At 42.6% G+C, this 15,683-nt stretch overlaps 1 protein-coding gene across 2 annotated transcripts in view; it reads right to left on the reverse strand.

The window, feature by feature from the left end:
* The window catches only part of INTS9 (integrator complex subunit 9), a 74,081-nt gene that overhangs the window by 47,074 nt on the left and 11,324 nt on the right, over window positions 1-15,683 (reverse strand). The window contains exons 1-6 of one of the 2 annotated variants that reach the window (XM_068936822.1): window positions 14,954-15,018; window positions 13,259-13,450; window positions 11,370-11,509; window positions 9,655-9,741; window positions 4,848-4,968; window positions 1,576-1,710 (exon numbers count right to left, since the gene is read on the reverse strand). In XM_068936822.1, coding sequence (XP_068792923.1) covers window positions 1,576-1,710; window positions 4,848-4,968; window positions 9,655-9,741; window positions 11,370-11,509; window positions 13,259-13,387 — 612 coding nt within the window. In that variant the 5' untranslated portion in view covers window positions 13,388-13,450; window positions 14,954-15,018. Of the gene's footprint in view, window positions 1-1,575; window positions 1,711-4,847; window positions 4,969-9,654; window positions 9,742-11,369; window positions 11,510-13,258; window positions 13,451-14,953; window positions 15,019-15,683 lie in introns of those variants that run through there. The other variant, XM_068936821.1, reaches the window with a different exon arrangement.

Below are 15,683 nucleotides of genomic sequence, written 5' to 3' on the forward strand. Positions count from 1 at the left end.
AGGCCCCAAACTAGCCACTGTTTTCATCAAAAGTCTAGTAGCAAATACAAGATGATATCTGATATTCGTTAACATTTGTTACATGGTAAATAACAAGGAAAAGGCAGTCTGACAGCAATTTCAACTGCTTGGTAAACTGGTCCTTCAAGCTTTGTGTTAATACAGACTAATGCAAAGAGTGATAGATTGTCTGCTAAAAAGAGAGGCAACTTGGAGAGGGTTTATGGCATGAGGGACATGTCAGCAGAGGGAATAGTCCAGGTTTTATCTCTTGTTAGCAATCAGAGATGCTCCCTATGGATTCAGGCAGGCTCTTTTCTGCACTTGTTAAAGTTGAAACCACCCTGTCTTAACTGTGCTACTATTTCTCCTGCAGGCTGGAGTAAGTTAGAGCAGATCTCCTATACATGGGCTGTGCTCTTACCGGGCAGCTCATTCACACACCATTCCCCTCCACAGGGAGATCATCTCCAAATAAAAAAGGCATTTTACGCAAAGTTTTCAAACAAATGTTCACCTTTGGAGAATGAGGAAACATGGTCAGTTTAACCCAATAAATGGTGCTTACAGAATCACACTACTGAATCACTACTTCATGTCAGTGAAGAGAAAACACTCTTAGCTACCCAAATCACTTCCTACAGCACAAAGTTTCTCCTCACAGAAATATTCCATACATATATATTGCTAAAGTCTCTTTCACTAGAAGGTCATTAAAGACCGTAACCCAGGCCACCCTGAGGCTGAGGAGAATAAAGGGATCTAGAGACTCTTGATACACCGCATTCAGCTGAGTACAGTAATATTATTAAGGAGGGTTTATCTGTTGTGGTTGTTCAGCTCCTGAGATAAAGCTTTTAAATGAAGGATGCTCAGAAGCAAAGCTCTTTAGAAGACACTCACCTTGGAGGAAATTACTTACTAATCATGAACCTGACACATTTTCTAAATTATTTTTAAGTATCTTCTGCTAATATTGCTTTCAACTGTTTTGACAACTTCTAAAGCACGTAGTACTGCAAACTTCAAGCCATCCTTTCCACTGAGAATTTATGGATCTAGAGAGAATTAATTTACTGGAAATTACATCTACAGTACTATAAAGACTTTGCCCTTAGCAGAGCAGGGTGGAAATGTTGGCAGCCAGTTAGCTATCATTTCTTCCAAGGAAGGATGTTTCAGAAGTGATATAGAAGGAGTCTGTGAACTGTCTGTAAAGACTCTTCAGTGAAATATGGATTTTAAAAAAAGTTACTAATGCTCTACTGTTTAACACTTGGAATTTTCCTGCTTAAGGTGAAGGAGAATTTCTCATCTGGTAAGTAGGCTGACATCAAATTATCAGTAACACAGAATTTTTTTTGTCTTTCCCAAGCACCTATTGATACCTGCCCTCTTATCAGGGTGGTAGGCCTGCTCAGTGTCCCTTACAAATTTAGCCATTTGCTAACTGAGGTGCATTTGTACAACTTCTACACTACACCTGATCCCAACTGGTGTGCACCCTTCTGTTTTTGTTTTTTTTTTTGAGAAAAGACACTTCCTCCAGTAAAGGACTAACAAAAGTGGCTCTACCTGAGGATGTGTTGTAAGCAGGGAAGATCCCGAAACATAGGAAACCTTTTCATAGTGCGACTGGATAATCCAATTGGAACTTCCAAGGGCGTAGCCTGAGCTGAGAGGGGTGACCAGCACAGCGCCGAACAGCTCCTGAAACACACGTTGAGAGAAATTAACCTGAGAGAACCCCCAAGAGAAGTCAAAACAGGTCATTTTATCATCAGCAGTATTAATTTAAAAAATCAATTCTGCTATTCAAAGCTTTATGAAGCCAGTTTCCTGAGCTTTATGCCTGCCGTTCATATTTCCCTATATCTAACAGGACACACACTCTGAGCAAAGCTTCTCCTGAGGCAGGGCCTTAACGAAGTCTCTCTTCCACGCAAACTCTCTAGCATCTGAGTTCACACTGCACCACTCCTCTCAACAGAGACATTAACTGGGGTCTTAATCCTCTGCCTGGCCATGCTGTACTTAGGAAGCTTGTAGGAACTTTACATGTTTGAAGCCTCTTTGTTACTTTAGTTAAATTTGACTGAAATTGGCCAGACGGAGAGGGAGAAGCACAAGTAGTTCTGTACCGATACAACAGTCCCTTATATTTTGGTTACATTTTGCTGGGAAAATGTAAATTTAAAGACAAACTCACTCATCAGCTCTGCTTCTTTTTAAACACTATCACCTTTCTCCCCTCCTGCTACCAACATCCAAGCCAAATTTCAGTTTGAGCTCTGAGCGTAAGCAACTGTACGCAGCAGTGCGTTATATTTGTTTTGAGAGAGGAAAATGAGCCTCCAGGTATACCTCACTAATGTGATCTACTTTCTGGTTACTGAACAAGCATCTAATTCATGTAATGCTAGTGATTTTTCTAGTATCCAAATACATATTTGGATGCTCCACAAAAAAATGCGGGTCTCCATCTCCCAGAGTTTATAAGCCAGGGCTCTAGATTCTGCTGGTGCAGACACATGCAAAATGAACAACAAACCACTCCTGATGCCGTGTTTTTGGGTTAACCGGCTAACTATGCTCTGATTACTTGCAGAAATTTGCTTTGAGATGAAGTAAAATATGCTCTAGAAAAGCCTCTTTTTTCCCAGTACCTACCTAAAGGAATTCTGAATGATTGGCACAGATGCAGAAATCTAAAATTAGGTGGGATGGATCCACCCTATGAAGACAGTCAAAAATGAACAGTAACCACTCATGGATATTGGGGAAGTTTAAGTGCCTTCAGCATCGGTAGCTTAAACATCCAGTAGCTAGACAGAGCTCAGTTGTTACTTACGTCAGTGGCCAGGTTAATGGCGGCTCAGGTCTTTTCACATCGACTATAAGGCAGCACTGCACAAATATAAATCCATCAACTTTAGTAGGCAGCAGCACTGGTTACTGCTTCTCAAACTACATGTAACTACAAATTACAAACTCCTTTTTCACAGAATCACAGAATGGTTGAGGTTGGAAGGGACCTCTGGAGATCATCGAGTCCAACCTCCCTGCTCAACCTGGGTCCTCCAGAGCATATTGCCCAGGATCGCGTCCAGGCGGGTTTTGACTGTCTCCAGCGAAGGAGACTCCGCTACCTCTCTGGGCAACCTGTGCCAGTGCTCTGTCACCCTCACAGTGAAGAAGTTTGTCCTCAGGTTCAGACGGAACTGCCTGCGGTTCCGTTTCTGCCCGTTGTTTCTTGCCCTGTTGCCGGGCATCATGGAGAAGAGTCTGGCCCCATCCTCTTGACGCCCTCCCTTCAGATATCAACACACATTGACGAGATCCCCTCTCACTCTTCTCTTCTCCAGGCTAAACAGGCCCAGCTCTCGCAGCCTTTCCTCCGAGGAGAGATGCTCCAGGCCCCTCATCATCTTAGCAGCCCTCCGCTGCACTCTCTCCAGGAGTGCCGTGTCTCTCCTGTACTGGCGAGCCCAGCACTGGACTCAGTACTCCACATGTGGCCTCCCCAGGGCTGAGGAGAGGGGCAGGATCACCTCCCTCCACCTGCTGGCAACACTCTGCCTAAGGCACCCCAGCGTACCACTGACCTTCTTGGTCACAAGGCACACTGCTGCCTCATGCTTAACTTCTTGTCCACCAGCACTCCCACGTCCTTCCCTGCAGAGATGCTTTCCAGCAGGTCAACCCCCTGCCTGTCCTGCTGCATGGCGTTATTCCTCCCCAGGGGCAGCACCCTGCACTTGCCTATGTTAAACTTCAGGAGGTTCCTCTCCGCCCACCTCTCCAGCCTGTCCAGGTCCCTCTGAACGGCAGCACAGTCTTCTGGTGTGTCAGCCTCTCCTCCCAGTTTAGTATCATCAGCAAACTTGCTGAGAGTGCTCTCTGACCCTTTATCCAGGTCATTGATGTATACCTTGAGCAAAACTGGACCCAGGACTGGCCCCCTGGGGGACAGCGGCTAGCTACAGGCCTCCCACTGGACTCTGTGCCACTGGTCACAACCCTCTGAGCTCTGCCATCCAGCCAGTTCTCAATCCACCAAATTACATGTAAACAGTAACAACTTCAATGTTCCTCCAACTTCAGCAGCCCATGGATTAAAAAAAGGGAGCAAGTAACAACCTGAAGGTAACAACTTACTTTAATCCACCTTCTCATTTCCTAAGGCTCCGAGCAATGATAAGAGGTATCATGACCCACATGATGCCCACAAGCCAAAAGGGAACAGTGTATCTGCAGACTACAAAATTGTTGGTTCAGTGTATTCTAGACTCTGCACTGAGCTATAGTCATCTGGATTACAGGCAACAAACTTTCGCAGGGAACCCTTTGGAAAACAGTGTTTAAAGTTCAGGCTGAACCATTATGTTTTGTTTACAATACCTACTTTGCCACATAAAAGAAAGTGGAGGCTAAAGCACTCAAAAGAATCCCAGAAGTGAGATACAGTAACTCAGAAGGGGATGTGGCTTACAGACAGAGAAGATACGTTCATTTGGTACATCCTCCCAGCTCTCAGTGGGCCAGTTATCAATCCTGAATTCCCAGTTACTCCTTAAAATTGGCCTCCCCTGAGGAAGAGGAGGAACAAATGGATACACCCTGATTTCCACCAGAAAATAGCCTTCATAGGAGGCAGAGTGGGATATACTAGAAGACACAGAAAACAACCTTGTCTTGCTTTTCTAGGCTAGGGTAACTAGACTAGTCTTATACAGGACTTAGAAGGAAAATAGAAAAGCAAGGGCTTTTCTCAAGCACTTCCAGAGAAAAACTGGGAAACAAGAGGTTGTCACTGTTAATCTGAGGACAGCTTTACAGATACTTACAATTTTCTGAGAATATCCCACCAGCTGGATCTTACTGAGTGCAGCGTTCACTTCCGGCATAGTGTAGCACTTCCTCCACATAGATACCTCCACTGCGTCCTTCAGAGGCGCAGGCAGTAACCTGCAAAGATCAACAGGATCAGGGCATTTTCAGAACTTCTTGACAGATAGATCAGATAGAGCTTTTATTCCCATTTGTATCCTTCACATCTTAGATTTCCATTTTCTTTCTTTTTTCTTTTTTTTAAATATGCACGGTGCTCCAAAGCGAGGAGCAAACTTTTCTGGCTGTTGAGGGATAGAATCACAATGCCCATTTTGCCTCAACCCAAAGACTACTCTCCTTCTGCTCTCTGTCTCTGTTCCTGCTCAGCCCTTTCTTCAAAGAAGAATGAAGGTGCTACAGTCGCTCCTGTGGTATTCTCATCATTGAGGAAAGATGCTGGCTAATCTGAAATGGCAATATAAAAAGCAGTAACAGAACTAGTAAATGACTGGGCCAAGGATCAGTGTCTATTTTGTATATCCCACTATCTAAAACTAAAAATTTGAAAACCAAAGTGAGGATTGCCACAATCTTCTGATTAAAATATAGGTACCAGAAGAGGTACCTAGAGGTACCATGAATAAAGTCCAGCTCTGTTCTCCGCTTTGTTGCAAGTGTCTTACAGGAGCATGCGCCCCTGCACCTCAGTTTCTGTGCTTTCAACTCAGACACATCACTTGCTTCAGAGCGTATTGGCAAGGATACACTAGCTGACACTGCAAAGCACTTTGAAATCCCCTACAAGGAAGTATTTAATATGTTTTACACCAAATAAAAATCCATCCACTCTCCTATTCACAGGCACTGCAAGTTAGCTGGACAGCGTTGTCAAGGGAAGAAGGGAACTGTAATGTCACAGGCTGTAAGAGAGATGGCTAACTTCTGGGAAATAAATCTTCCCTAGCAACATGAACGGAGGCAGGAAGCAGCACAGCTGCCAAATGCATAAGAAGAACAGGATTTTTTTTGTATATTAAACCAATGCTAAATCAAAGGCTAATTCAAACCAATTTCCAATGATTTACGGAAATTGGTCAAGTTTCTTTGATCAATTTGTTTAAAGGAATTTAATTTATTGTTATATCTACTAGGTCAGTGAACTCCTCCATAATTTAAGAAACTGAAGAAAGGATTAAGGCCAGCGCTTGCCAAGACCGCTGTACAGGTCTAGTGTGATAACTGTAATTCCAACACATGCCGGCTGAAAGCATACTGCTTAAGGAAACAAACAAAGTGTCCTAGGCCTTTTTTGGGAAGTCATAAGCAACAAAGGGCCAGACAACGTGGATAGTTGTCTACCATCTCACTGAAGCAAATTGCCTGTAAAAGCCTTTAACCTACCATAAGAAGGCATTTAGTGTTGGATGCTTTAAGTAGCTTCTCTTCCCAGAAGAGAAGCTCCCAGGTAATGGAGAAAAGAGGGGAATTCTCCTTGGTGATTGAAGTAAGTTTCTATTAGCCTTGGACTCTGTGCCTACACCATAAATATACCGTGATTCCCCAACAGAGACTAGCGGGACTAGTCTCCAGTGGTTTCTTTCCTTGCTGAGTGGCACACAAGAGACAATGAGGATCACTGGTTCCTCACATGTCACCCTGCTAGCATTTAACCTGTCACATACTTTTTTTTCATTTGTACAACAGGTTACTGAAGGATATTGGATATTTTAAAGTCTGGAGTGAATCTATTAAGACAGTGGCAACAAACAGCTTCGTGTGGATCATCTCACGGCAGCTGTATGGAGATAGATGCAGGGACAAACAGGGAAGGATTAGGAAAAAGCACGATCCAGTACTTAGTATAAAATTTATGCTTAAGAAACTCAGCTACTTGCATTCCTAATTGGGCATCTGCACAGATTCAGTTTCCCAAATCTCTAACACACTGCTTCCTCCTGCTCAATGCGAAGGATAATATTTAGTATTTAAAGTGTTCCTGCTAGAAGGGAGAGAAGAATGGCAATACCAAACCAGATCAGAACATTGGCCAGTCTTGTCCATTACCTTGTCTCAGGAAACAATCCGTTCCAAGCGCTTCAGAGAAAGATAGAAGAAACCATCAAACAGGTAGTTGACAAAGTGTCTTTCATGAGGCAAACATCCCCTTTAGCCCCCTGAATCATAATCAGCCTGAAAGATATCCTGGCTGAGCATCTACAGATCCTCCAGAAGACCGCTCATTTAAAACAAAAACCACTGGTAATAAAACTTCCTAAGTAATTAGCTCGGACTAGGTCTGATGATGACAAAATGCAAGCTACTATAATGAACTTCTTATATTTTATGCAGCATTTGCATTTAAAATGTTTCAGTGCTTTATCTAATGCAGATGCTAACACTTGGTGTTTTGTACTAACTATTCAGACTAGAACTAGCTGAACTGTAAAGCAATAACAGGGATCGATCAGCCTGAAAAATTAAAATTAGGCTCAAAAGTAATAAGCGTTCTGTTCTAGCAACAGCCAAGTATTTAAAAAAATCACCAAGTATCACATTTTCTTAAATAATGGATGTCAGTCCAACCCTGCGTGTGCTATTAGCCAGGTGTTAATCTGTGGATCAGTAGATGTTTGCTCACATGCTATAATAATCAGTTCTATTCACGCTTGCATGACACTTGTCACCAAGAATCTCAAAACACTTTGCAAACATTAATTAAGCCCCTCTGTACCCTGTATGGTAGATAGAAGCTCCATTTTACAGAGGCAGAGGGAGGTGGAAGTGGGAAACCCACAGTTCAGGTGGGGCAGAGTTGGAAAGGGAACTCAAATTTGTCCCACTCTTCCAGCTCAGAGGCAACACAGCTTCATAGCAGCCACAAGGCAGAGCTTATGGTAAGTAGACTTAGTTAACAAACAGCTGCGGGACATGTCTGCTAGTTATGCTGGACTACCCTCACTAGCGTAGCGTTTCTTTGCTTTGCCTCTATCTCGTATTTGGGCAAGATATGCATTTTTTCTCTGGAAGTTGGGGAAGCTGCTGTCTGGTCAAGGTTCCCAACAGCAGGTCATATTTTGGCAGTGCTCTGTGCTCTACAAAGGTTCTGTAAGTGGGACAGAAGGGTTGGTCCTGTCTATCTCAAGGTGGCCTCTTACACCTTACACCTCCATCAGCGCCTCATTACAACAGCTGACTGACAGGCAGGCCCAAGGAGGAACTGTCCATGTTGGGGTATTTCCCAAGCAATATAAGACAGAAAAAAATACTTTAAATAAAGCTCCAACAAAAAAGACTCCAGCCTTCTGTAGCGGCTGCATTAGAACAAAGATCACCTCTCTGTGTTCGCCTCTTGAATAGTCAACAACACCCAAAGTGCTAGACAGCACTTTTTCTAAAATACAACCACCAGGAAAGTGACATTAAATGAGTTCTAAGATATATGGTCCTCCTTTAAACCATGCATACAAAACACATGCACTAGTGTGACGAGAATAATGGCTTCAGTCCTCTCTTAACACATCACCGTGAGCTTCAGGAGTGGTTCCAGTCAAGGCACTGGACTGCCAAATTAATTAAGAAATACTATTCTAATCAGTTTATATCAAGCAGCCTGGAATGCTGATCAGCTTTATCGTCTTTAGTTTTGGTTTACATCTGTGTTTTACTCACCTTCCTCAGAAAACTGAGACTTGCAGCGGTGAGATAACATTGTTCCTTTGCTCAGCAGGGAGTACAATATATGGCTAAACATATGTTAATTCGGACTTTTAATTTCTTTGCCGTGTTATACCGGAAAATGTCAACACTACTTTTATAACTTATGAGATAATTCATTTTTAGTAAACTTTTAAATCAAGCTTCATGAAGAAATAGGGATAGAAAATAGGAGTTCAATTAAAAATGCTCAAAACAGCTTTTAAAAATAACTTTCTAATTAACCAATCCTATTTTTAAAATGCGCTAGCAACAAAATTTTCTCCTCCACTGAATATGTTGTACATCTAAAATCAACTGTATTTGCAAGGAAAGTATTATCTGCAATTAATCAACTGGACCGATGATTTTCAGATTACATAGGCTTTCCAAATTTTAGAGGTACGAAGTCTCAATTTTCAGTACCTTCTTATGTAGAGATGAAATAAGGGAGATGGAATTTCCAAGTGCCTTTTTCTTCAAATTTCAGCTCGCTTTTAAGCTTTGATTGAAATAAAGCAAAAAAGCAAAAAAAAAAAACCCAAACAAACAAACCTCCCCCCTCCCCCCCCCCAAAAACGGAACCCCCCTCTGGGTTCAAGTATAAGAAGGATTCTGGGTGTGGGAAGACATGTTATATTGTGCTATGGTTGGCTACCAGTGCCTTCCAACAGTCCAGTAGCTTGACTTTCTTAGCAGTTCAGCAAACATGAATGTAAATATAAATTTAAATTAAAATTATTTCAATACAATAAAGTTTAAACAGTTCGCTAATTTCAACATTTGTTTAAGATGGTAACACAAAACTCTGCCATTTTCATCTATCAACATGGAGCTAAGTTATGTGGGAGAAGACCAGAGGGAGGCTTGTGGTTATCAAGTCTCCCTCCAAGAATCAAGTCTGTGTGGTTATTTGGAAGACCAGCAATGTGCAAAGGATTAAAGAAAGAACAGAACGAAGAAGTCAGTCATAGCTGTACTCATTTTAAGCTTCTTTTTCTGCTTAAGGGCTGTAGCAAAGCAAATCTCAAATGAGGGCAGCTGACCCATCATTACAGTAAACCCTAAACACTCGTTAGAGTTTTAGTGTTTTAGCACAGACACCCTTTCCAAGTGGTTGCTCCTTACCTCTGTACCTCCTTGTTCTTCCACATGGAGGCAGATTGAGCCTTTGGCACACGTTCAATGGAATTCACCAGTTCTTCCATGAGAAGTCTGCAAAGACACCATAGCTAAGTTACTATCACAGACTTTTAGGCAGGAGATAACTTTGTCCCAAATGCTTCCAAAATATCACACACTATCAGGCAGTTTTAAATAGGGGTTCTTCCTGCAGAGCATCACAGCAATCACCCTTCACCATACTACCCCTGTTTCCCAGCTGAGCACGTCAAGCTCAAGCTAGTCCAGGACCGCCTGGTTGCAATAGCAAAGGATCTGCTCACTGGGTTATAGGCTATTTGGAAAGTGGCAGGACAACAGGCATTCCCAAATCTCACTTCTGCTGTGCAAGGTGATTTCTACGTAACTGACTGCTTGTCACAAGGAATGAAACGTTACATATGAAGGAAACTTGTTAGCTGATGCCTGCTTACCACCAAGAGAAGCCAAGCACATTGTCAGTCTGAATTCTCCTCCTCTACAATTGCACAATACAGTATTTGAGACAGAAAAATATGTCAGGCATTTCACTGGAATCTTACCGCCTGAAACTAAACTGCATTTGTAATCGTATGTGTGCTTCCCCTTGAAAGTAGGAAGTGAGATTTAACTGCAGAAGAATGATACATGGAATCACTTGAGGTGGGGAGAACTACACCAGAATCTAGTCTCCAACTAGACTACCTACGACTGTCATCTTCAGCTATGGGCCAGCAATACCCTGGAGGTCTACAACTAATTTATATTTATATAATTCCTTTCTCCTTCAAGGGCCTTTGGTTTTTCTTTATTTTTACACAATGGGAGAATCACTCCCTGGGATGTTTGTACAGGACCTTTAATGTACAAAGGCTCCCATCCTATAGGGCTTATGGAGAAGGAGTCCAGGCACCACGGTTTAATCTGGTCTCTAACTACTGAACACGGCAGCTGCTCTGCAGTAGAGCTGCATGCAGCAGAAGTCTGGTTGGATTTCTCCACGGTCCAAACCTGCAGCCATTACTTGCAGGTGTTGAGCTAGCAAAGTCAGCAAACTACTGTGTTAAGAAAATTCTGCAAATTAGATGATCAAATATTAAGTTTTTGACAGCACTGGCAGGTCCTGTATTTCTACTTCAGTCTCATATTTCTGCTGTTTGTCTTCGAGCTTCTCCTCTTTGGAGTTAGGCACTTATGAGAGAATCTCAACTGTCGTTTGAAATGAAGATTGTTTAATTTCCCGTCCATGGTGTGGAGGAAAGCCTGAATAAATGAATTTCAAAGGTTGAAAAACTACAAAACTATAATCCTAAAGGTGTTTATTGTTTTAAAGATGGGTGATTCTCCTTTTGTTTAAGGAGAGCAGAGAGGAGGAGCAGAAATCTTTGATTCATGGGTTTTGAAGGTTTGAAGTTGGCCATATGGCAAGTGCTGCTCAAGATGTCTCAGTCCACTCAAGATCTACTACCCCACATGCACTCCCCGGACTCACAGCACCTGCTGTAAACGTTGAAGACAGCCAGTTCCAGAGTTTGGGAAACACTGAGTTAACACATTTTCAGCACTAAGGACTTGGCTGGCTTTCAGCTACTGCCTAAGAGCCTCTTCGGAACATTAGACACCGCTCTCTACCCATATTGTCCTTTACACCTTTTCCTTAGCAGTGATGAAAGAGGAGTAGAGAATATTAAGGGGCTTTTTACCTGCCAATTTGAACAGTGGGCTCAGTGGCATACACTGTTCCAGTGAATCCTGTGTACTCTGTGATATAGGGCAATGCCATCATGCAGTGATAGTTTGAGATCAAGATTACATCTACTGTGGAGAGGTCAAGCAGCTCAGTCTGAAAACAGAGGAAAGAGATAAGCAACATGTAACCCTTTCATGCAGTTGGAGCACTGGCAGAAAAACCTTGTTTGTTTTTTTTAATTAACTTTACAACTTAACAACTTAACTTTTTAACTTAACTTATTAACTTAACAACTGCTCTACTGGTCTATTAAAAGGGGCATATCTCAGCTGTGGCAAAGATGAATGTTTCCTTCAAATTAACAAGATTTCTTTAAAAAATCCTCTAAAATTCCTCCCTCCTCAGAGCTGAGCAGGACACCACGTCCTGAGTTTCTCTCTTTCACACAATGAAATGGCTGCCGTTAAGAGAGGCATTCTGATTACGCTTTTGTCATATGACTGATGTGTGTTATACCGCAGGGGGAAACACTCCACCCAGCCACCAAAACTTATGCACTAGCTATTTAGCAAGGGGTCTCTCATGCTTTTCATGTAGCACATGGTACTGACCCCAGAAGAGTGAGAGAGAAGAATGCAGACCGTATTTATTAACATACTTAGCATAATTCATTCATTTTCCCAAACTAAAGGCTTGGCATCATTATCATTCACATTTTCTACAGCAAGAGATTAAGCTCATTCGTTTGATATCACAAAACAGACGGGTGGGTCCAATTTGTTTTGATGTGACAGTTAAGACAGTTAAGTTCAGAGAGTGAAAGGAGAAGATTTCACACATTGTTAAAGGAATTTTAATTAGAAATATTTACTGGTAATGCTATAACACAAATGGTGTCAAGTCAGAAATTTACAAGATATATGACCTCTAACTCAGTTATTATAGAGCAGCTAATGGAATTCAACACTCATCAAGCAGGTATTATCTGATTACAAGGCTTGGTCCAGCAATTTGAATAAAAATGGCAAGAAAGTAGGTCACTCGTCTTTTCAGAGGACTGACACCCTGCTCTGGTGACGAGCTGCTTAACTCACAACTGAGTGTTCCTGGTTTCAATCCATGATCACAGCTGATGTTGAAGGCATGATCTCAAGGCTCAGTACAGTGGGTGAAACCCTATCCTCAGATTCACGACAGGGGACCCTTTTATCTTACTAAGCTTGCCAGACAGAAATACGCTACGTGGTATCAAAGAGCCTGCTGGCACCAGCTTCCACCCAGCTAGTCGTTCGTGGTTTGATTTTGTCTAGACCGTATAGAATCCAACGGGGAGTCACTCACAGCACTGGGCCGAATCCCAGCACAGCACCCCATGAGAAGCTGGAGGATACAGCACCCAGACTACCAGTTTCCAAATGTAAGTGTCCCATTTCTCAGCATCCTAGAAGTATTTACTAATAGGATGAAAAGCGTGTCAAAACCAAAGCAAATGTAAAATCTTCTCCGGGACCTTGCAGCAATCTCCCTAAAAGTGCCTACGAACTAAAGAGGTTTAAAAATGTTTCCTGAATGTGAAGACCAGAAGGCTGCCAAGCAAAGAAAGGGCTGCACCCTGCACTCTGACATGAGAAAGTGTACTCTGCTGCTGAGACAGCCTCTTATCACCTTGTGGCTTCTGGATTACATTCAAAATTTGGCTTTCTTTGGCAATGGTGTTCCTGGAAGTGATACTGTGATTCTCAAACAAACTGCTGTTGCAGGCAAGTTTCTTCAAAAGAAGTGCCGTGGAAGGAGACAAAGAAAAGACAAAGCGTCTTTCATACCAGCTCCTTCTTAGAGCCAAACAATAGCAACATTTCTACTTTGTTGATACGTTCAGCTGGCCGTGACATCTGAACCTACCTCCAGACAGGGGAGTCTGTGAAGCACGAGATGAGGGCTATGTATCGCTAACAGATCTATTCCTACTGCTTCCAGAGAACGCTTGGCATCTATTGCGAACTTTGGGAACTGAAGCATTTGAGAGGCCATTTATAAAACTCCTACAGTTGTGATGTGCGGCTGGCTGCTATCTTCTAGTTATGACACGGACTGCTGGAAAACAGTGTTACATTCAGTGACGACATCAGTGCATCAGTGAAGCAGCAACTCCCCATCAGTCCTACTTAGAGCTAAAGACATGGGTATTTTCCCAATAAGGTAACCAGAAAGGCTAGCTGAAGCACCCCAAAAGCTGGCAGATTATCACTCCTGTGCACAGTCTCAACTCCAAATGGACTACAGAAACTAAACTCCAGTCTTCCCAAGATTTGGGACATAACAGCACTTTCTGGGCATAAGGATGCTTCCTACGTCCCTGCCCTTCCACAGGACAGTAACCAGAAGGCACTCCAGAATCCAGAATTATCAGGATTTTTTTTGGTGACAGGATGGTATGTTTCCCCCTGTGGGGGGAAACAACCAGTTCCGCTCAGATCTGCTCATACCGCTTGCCAAAACCAGTACCAGAGCTGCCAGCTTCCTTCAAAGAATCAACATGACAAGAGTCAGAAGCTGCAGGTGGTGAATTTCAGAAAATCGACAGAGAAAAACATCATTGCTAGAACCCAAGTAAGCTTGACAGCAATCTTCCAGGAGTGTTTTGCAGTTCCTGTCAACAAGCTCAGGCAGAAAAAAAAAATCCCTGCCCAAAGGCAATCTTCTCTGTCTTTCAAAGACAGAGAAAACATCCCAACATCAAATGAAAGAACTGATGTTATCACAACCTGACCACAGCTGAGTAAAAAGGATACTATCCCCAGACTATTCCCTATCATTCATCCTCATTACTCTCTGCACAGTTTTTTACTCCTTCAGCTCTGCTAACTATGTACACCATTAACTTGATCAGTCAGTGCAAGCCCAGTTAATTCAAATACTTTCAATAGTCAGCTTTGCTTTTGCTCTTTTTTATGAACTTAGGTATTCTTGACAAAACCAGCCTGACCAGCAGTTACTTGTACAGCTATGTATGTGGATACAAGGGTATGGTTCCTCCCTCAAAGAGGCAGCAATTAATAGCTATGAAGGCAGTCACTGTTTAACCCCATTTTGCTGCAGGCAGAACACCATGTCTGATTGCAACGCAGCAGAGCCAAAAAGTGGCTTAATCGGACTGTAGGTTTCCCCAGGGACTTCCACTAGGCAGGACATGCATCTGCAGCTAGAGACAAGCAGCTTTTCTTGCCTTCATTCACTGCCCTTATCTACATCAGCACATGTATCCTGTCATATCTGAGTCCAGCTCAGTCAAAGCCATATCACATTGTCTTCGGAAGGCCAATAAAAAGGACAGTTAAAATCTTTGTATTCTTTTGTGAGATACTGATCTGCTTAAGGAGATCTCCTAGATGTCCTAAAACCATTGTTGAAAAGGGCTGTTTCCAACCTTTCCCAATGTCATAAATATTAGAGGCATCATAACAACACAGAGGTTTCACTACTACTATCTACTAAATAGCAATAAATTAGCATGAATCTGGTAATAGCAATTTACCAAATTTGTCCCACATGCCTGAATTGAGTCATATTTTTCAATAAGGTTTTGATTAAACTCACCTCTGGCAAACAGAACTCAGGCACAGAGTCCACAAACACATGGCCAGAACACTCCTTTAGTTCCTGTGAGAGAAGCACATCAGTAGACAAGAGATGACACACAAAAATACAACTCAGTGTTATGCATAAGGGTGCACTCCAACAGAGTGGATTTTGTGATTTCAAACCCTTTCGTTTATTATAGGCAATTTCCAGCCCTTTACTACATTAAGTTTATTCTCCTTCCAGACGCCATTTGCTGTAAGCAGATCTGCCAAGGTTGCTTTCATGTGAGACGGGGCTGCTTGCTACTTCAGGGGATCAGGACCTCATTTGGAGGAACGGAGAACTCCCACAGATAAGAAAAGAGACCCTGGGCAACCACTAGCTGGTTCTGATGGGGCTATGAAGGGAGCAATGAAAGAGCTCATGATGTTCTGTGAGGCTGAGTTTTCTCTGCTCATCCAGCTGCAGATGTGTTGGCTGGGAAAACCTTAATGACAGAGGTTGACTTTGTTCATCAGAATCAGAGGTAAAGTACGACCTGAGAAGCGGGTTGCGAAGACCTCTTTTGGAACTGGTGCTTTCCCGACCTAGAAAGTCTTGGCACCTTGCTAGTGCCGTGGGTACCTTATGAGTTTGGAATCTAGCTCCTGTTCCCAATAACATCAAACTTTCTGTCTTACTAGGAGCAGTATACAATTTTTTTCTCCATCCCAGCACACTTTACCAAACATCTTTTAGGGATCTA

This window comes from Struthio camelus, chromosome 3 (genome assembly GCF_040807025.1).
Source record: "Struthio camelus isolate bStrCam1 chromosome 3, bStrCam1.hap1, whole genome shotgun sequence".
Classification (NCBI taxonomy): domain Eukaryota; kingdom Metazoa; phylum Chordata; class Aves; order Struthioniformes; family Struthionidae; genus Struthio; species Struthio camelus.